The sequence below is a fragment of the Muscardinus avellanarius genome, assembly GCF_963383645.1.
Source record: "Muscardinus avellanarius genome assembly, chromosome: 8".
In the NCBI taxonomy this organism is placed as follows: domain Eukaryota; kingdom Metazoa; phylum Chordata; class Mammalia; order Rodentia; family Gliridae; genus Muscardinus; species Muscardinus avellanarius.
The window spans coordinates 76,534,602-76,540,679 of record NC_137794.1 but is presented as its reverse complement, the minus strand read 5'-3'; the positions used below and the strand labels follow the sequence as shown (position 1 = coordinate 76,540,679).

General features: G+C 35.9%; 1 protein-coding gene across 1 annotated transcript in view; it reads right to left on the bottom strand.

Moving 5' to 3' along the window:
• Nucleotides 1–1,935: 1,935 nt before the first annotated feature.
• The window catches only part of CLVS2 (clavesin 2), a gene marked incomplete at its 3' end in the record, with an annotated part of 76,361 nt that continues 72,218 nt past the window's right edge, over nt 1,936–6,078 (bottom strand). The window contains exon 6 of the mRNA XM_080700031.1: nt 1,936–2,023. Within this exon, the coding sequence (XP_080556157.1) occupies nt 1,936–2,023 (88 nt within the window). The remainder of the gene's footprint in view (nt 2,024–6,078) is intronic.

Genomic DNA, 6,078 nt, shown 5'->3' with positions numbered 1-6,078 from the left:
GGTTTCCAATAGTTGCTGATTTTTTCCTTCAAAACAATGCTTTAATCATACATTCTGAATCTTAAAATTTGTCATGCAGCCAAGGGTGATAAGAATCTTGTGTGTTCATGCTTGAGTTTTAAATTTAAAGTGAGCCAGTCCCAGAAAAGCTAGGGTCATATGTTTTCTCTTATATGTGGAAGCTAGAGAGAAAATAGAAAAGGAAAGGGACTTTAGATAAAAGAGGACAGAGACCAGTAGACGAATGGAAAAGGATGAGGAGAGGGGGAAGAAGAAAAAGGCATGAGGAAGGGAACAGATCCTAGAGTGCTATGTTCCTGTGAAGGTATCACTACCAGTCTCATAAACACATGTGGAAAAGAGGAGCAGGGAGCAGAACAGCAACTGGAAGGAAACACACCAAATGGCATGGACAAGTGTATAGATATCATTTTAAATATCAGTATGCTGTATAATTACAATGCACCAATAAAATTATCAAAAATAAGATTTCTTGAGATTTTCTATAATTCTAATTTTTTTATGAAATGATAAAACTTTCGATAATATGCAGATTGAAACTCTTGTATACTATCTTGGATGCCTTCAGATGCATTTATTATATCTCCTACATGCAATGTATTCTTTCAATCTTTTCTGAAAGAAAAATTCTGAGAGAAAAATGTGCACATACAGGAACATTTGAATGTGATAGAAAAAAAAACTATTTTACTGTTTGTCACCTGGTAAGTACACTATGTTGAGAACTGTTGTTTCATTGAAGAAAAAATGTTTCACAAAAGTGGTACATGTTCATGGCTGCATTATAATGTGTATTGTAATTGCCTTAGATAGGTACACTAAAGTCTGTTTCACTCTTTCTCATTTTCATTAACTTCAGGGAAAATGGTTTCCAGAGTTAGCATCTCATAATTATCTGCAATATCTCTAAGACCATTAATATATGTTATTTATTTTATAAGCCTGTCACATCAAGGGTTTATTAGAGCTTAGTAAAAATATATATGCTGTGTGAAGTGAATATATATATTTTTTCAACAAGTGCACAATAATTAGAAATTAGCCCCTTATTTGTAAGTGGCAAATTTTATGTTCAAAATTAGCTGTCAAAACACTATTCACATAGAGTTCTCATTTTCTTGGACAGAGTTTTCAGGGAAATATTCTTAAAGTACATCAAATGGGGATACAATGGTGTCTTGAATAAAGGGCACATTGTGAAGACAGTAGTTTAGGTAGAATTCACTCTATTTCAGAATTCCAAACCTTAAATGGGGAAACATCATTTGTCAAGACTCCAGGAACTGCACAACATAGAAAAGTTCAAATGTTTACTTCACCAGCTCATCTGCCATTCTTTGTCTCCAGAGTGCAAAACCAGCAACAATCCTAGGACACATTTTCTCTGAGATGAAAATCACTGGATAAGAATACGTTAATCATTTTCTAGGATTAGTTAGTTCCCTGTGTCTGTTCAAAGTGTGTTTGAATACTAAGTTCCAGAGACATACAGTGAAACAATTCACTATGATAGCAGGAATATGGCTTCATAGGAAACAGGGCTACATGTAATTATCTTTGATAGCGTTATGTGTCTCTTCTGGTTTTCATTACAATTCATATCACTGGCTCAAACATTTGAATCCATCTTTCCCAAGGTAAATTACTACCAAAATGTACAAACTTGACAGGAAGATTACATTGTATTTACAAAGAGCTTGGCACTTACAGAATAAATTATTGACCTTTCTTTAAAATCCAGCCCAGGGCACCCATGGTTCAGGCAAATGGGACAACCTGATGCCTTATTACATAGTATGCTACATTAACATGAATATATAGGTTTTCAGCTGGCAATTCATCCACAGTTCTATCCCTGTCGCTGAAAACCAGTACCTTCCATTTCTAATTCGCAGGGTAGGAGTAGAGGAGTTATCAGTCCAGAGAAAGCAAAGGCTGCATATTTTCTTCCTCATTTTTATCCATGCGCTTTAGTACTGTGGGATCCACTACTGACTGGGACCTGGAAAGGATAAAGCCGAGGTCATTAAGTTAACACCAAGTAGTTATCCAGACAGCAGTCTCTTCTTTTCTTTGCCACTGCTTCTCCTGTGCATGTGGATTATTTTCCTGTGCATCAAGGAGTTTATGAATTGTGGCTTTCCTGCACAATTTGAGAAACACTTATAGTGGTGTCTGTATCAGAGTCAGGGAAAATCCCCTTTGCCCTCTAAGTAGAATAGTGAGCAGAAAGGGGTTCTAAGCAGATAATAACAGGCTTAGATTCTCCTCTTTGCAACCAAACTAGACTTTTCTTTGTGAAATACTGACAGTTTTTAGTGTAGGACAAGTTTTTTCCAATAAAATCCCTCTAAATGGAAAATATACCACAGCAAAGTGATTGTCATGAAAAACTGGATAGAAATGATAGAAAGCTTAACATCTGCCCTGAGAATTCTATAAAACAAACCCAATTTTTATTTAACCATCATTTTTTATTTTAATGATTACATCAACAAAATAGCAGAATTTGAATGTGATTTTTGTTAATTTTCTCAATAGAACATCCAAATAAAATCATCCTTACTCTTAAAAGCTTCAAATAAATGGTGAAAGATTTTTTCTTTAAAAAAAGGCAAAAATTTTATTTAGGCAGCAATACTCTATAATTAGAAAACCACATAATTTGAACACCTCTTATGCATGCCTTTGATAGCAGGTGGGAATTATGTCCCGATTCATCATTAGGAAACAACAGGATAGCGGGAAGGAGGAAAATCAATGAAACATGCTACTGTTGTGGCAGGAAGCTGCAGTCTTAATAGCTGTAGCATTAAGGAAGCAGCTGCCCTTTTAAAACTCCCCTGCTGCTGCATTCCAGCCAATTGGCTATTGCTCTGGCAATATGCCTCTTAGCAGACCTCATTAACTTCCTAAGAGAAAGACTATAAGCTAAAATACAACTGCACATGCTAATGAAAAAGAACAGCACTGGAACTAATTATCAAAAAAAATATGGGATTAACTGACAAATTGACTCCATTTAAATAAATTTGTTTCAAAGGAGTGAATAAAAATAAAGGTGGAAGAAATTTTTTCTAAGGAGAGGTTTTGTCTCCTAAATCATTTTGTTATTTTATATCTGAATATTAAATAGGCATTAGATGCTTATCTTCAAAAGAAAACTGACTGAAGGGTTGTCTCTGTGCATGTTTTCAAGAAAGAACAAGAAAAGGAGAAGGAAGGCAGGAAGAGAGAGAGAGCAGTACATCAGAGTCAGAATCATAGTACCATGTCAATATCTGAATTTCTAATCAATAAATAATTTCTATACTGAAAAAATTCAGTATTAGTAGTCAGAATGAAAACAATTCTTTACAAAACTGATGAAAGATTATCATAACATTGTATCTATTACATAAATGTTGAGGTCTGTCTTCATCGAATTTAATAAATAAATACCAAAGCTATTTATACAACACAAGGTACATACGTATTTTCATCTGCCATAATATTCTGTTAAAACACGTATAGTACACAAATGTGCATACACACAGTCTTTATGTTTATATCTATCCTGACTTTTTTTTTCTTTTTTTGTGATACTTGGAATGAAAACTGGGAGAATTCTACCTCTGAGCTACACACCCAGCCCTATTTTTTATTCTTTATTTTAAAACAGGGTCTCACTAAGTTTTGCAGGGCCTCACTAAGTAGCTGAGGCTGGCTGTGAATCATGATCCTCATGTTTCAGCCTCCCAAATGCTAGGATTACAAGCATGCACCACCATGCCTGGCTCTATCCTTATTTTTTAAAACTATTATTAAAGGATGTAGCAATTTTAACAAAATACTTTAAATTATGTTGTATTATTCTAACTGGAATTAAGTTCCTAATTCTCTTTTATCATGAACTCCAGGTGGAATTGTTGACTGATGAATGCTGGTTCTGTATATAGAACAATTTCTCAACATGAATAAGGCCACACAGTAACAGTTTGCAACTACAAGTTTCTTTGGTATTGAACTGTCCCCTGTACCGTTATTTAGTCCAGATTATTTTTACTTTCTTAAAGAACAGGATGCTTTGTGCAGAGTCATAACTATTAATGAACTGGCTTATTCTAGCTGTCTAGTTCATCTCAAGAGTTTCCACATAGCCCGTCTCTGTTTGCAGTGAATAAGTTTCATTTCTTTGTTTGAAAACAAATAATTTAAATTTAGTTACCCAGTACTTGTTTATTCATTTATTATGCCTCCACAATTGTGGTACCCCAGAGCATTTATGAGACTAGATTTTGGAGAGAGGTGGATTTCAATTTATTTTAATAATAACAGTTTAATAGCTCTGTGATCATGAGGGAGACTATTTAAACTCCCTAAGATTTAGTTCTCTTGTTATTAAAATGAGGAAAGGAATCTCTATATTATGCAGGTGAAGATCAGATGCAATGATGCATTCACAAATCCCAGTAGGAATTCTGGCAGAGAGCGAATGGTAGTGGTTAAGGAAATGGCTAGCTCCTGGGACGATATGGCCTGTGTACTAAAATTAGTAGTGCTGCTTTCTAGTTATGCAATATGTGGAAGTCACTTGCCTTTCTTGTGTCGTGTTCTCCTCATCAACAAAATGGAGATTAAACTATTTTATTAGCTGCTTTAAGAAGCAAATGAGCCAAGTTACATATACCGATAGAATAGAGTTTGGCATGTAGTATCAATAGAAATCTGATGTCATTCAATAAAGTTAGAAGTTCATATCACTGCAATAATACTAGTATCATTACTCACTGAAACTGTTATGTTTCCAGTATTATCCTAAGAACTGAAGACGTAAGATGAAATGATGCTTCCCAGTTCAAAAACACCTGCAGTCTAGTGAATTTTGTATCTTTTCTCATACCTGTACACCCCTCCACCAAATTATACAGTGAAATGAAATCACCTTCTTATAGTCTGGATGAGTACACCCAAGGAAGAATGCCAAAAATACCTTTGGTAGAGGAATAATTTTATCCCCTTTTAATAAAGAAAAATATAAAACTAAAAAAGGAAAACTCCAAGAGAGCAGAAGGCAGGGGAATCCTGCCCGTTCCTTGTGGCAAACCCTGGTTCCACAGCACAGAGGACAAGACAATCAAATGAAACTTTTGTTATGTCTTTCTTTGGGTGTCTGCCAATTGGATTTTAAAAGCTTCTTATAATTCAAAATCTTCACCAAAGAACAATTAAAAGTCTCATCCATCATCCCCCTCTCAGAAACAAGGAAAAGGTTTTGGGCAGTGTATATGTTGTAAGTCAAGTCTACGGGGACGAAATAGGCTAACTACTTGAAAAAGAGAATTGGGATCTGAAATTATTTCAATTAAATTAATTTCCTTGGATTAAAAAGTTAAATGCAGAAACAGAGAATTAGGAGGACACAGCTCAATAAATAGAGACCTCCTAGATACAGGGCAATCAATATGAGCCTGCAGTGCTCTCTGGCCACCTGAAAAGCATCAACAGACATGGCCAGGAGTAAAAAGGAGCTGTGGACAACTCCACTGAGAAGCCAGAATTTACACAACTCAGTGGCAGTAGGTCAGAGCTAAGCGAGCTGTCTGGGTGTTTGGGGGGTGGGAGGTGGGGTGAAGCAAAGCTGTAAAGAGACATGTGCTCCCTACACAGGTCAAAGGTCAACTACTCAGTTCGAATACTGAACTTACAGACAGCCAAGGACAGAAGCTTACTTTTTAATCAGCTGTTTAGTAAGCACCTCCTGCAAGCAAGTTCTTTCTGCATGCCCTGGAGTTTCAGAAAATCGTATAAACAAGAGAAACCTGCTGGAGAAGCTGAAGGAACAGACAGCAGCTTAGTGTTTCTGGACGATAGGAAAGGAAAGAGAAAGCACAGTAAACCTAAAGGGGAAAGGTAAGCAGGGTCAGATCATGTGGTAACTTGACAGCCACAATAAAGAATTGATTTTATTCATTGCATAACAGTCAGTCACTTAAACACCTAAGTCAAAGATGTGAAATGACCTGCTGAAGTAAATTTTTAAAGGGCTTTTGAAGCCGGGCGTGGTGGCGCATGCTT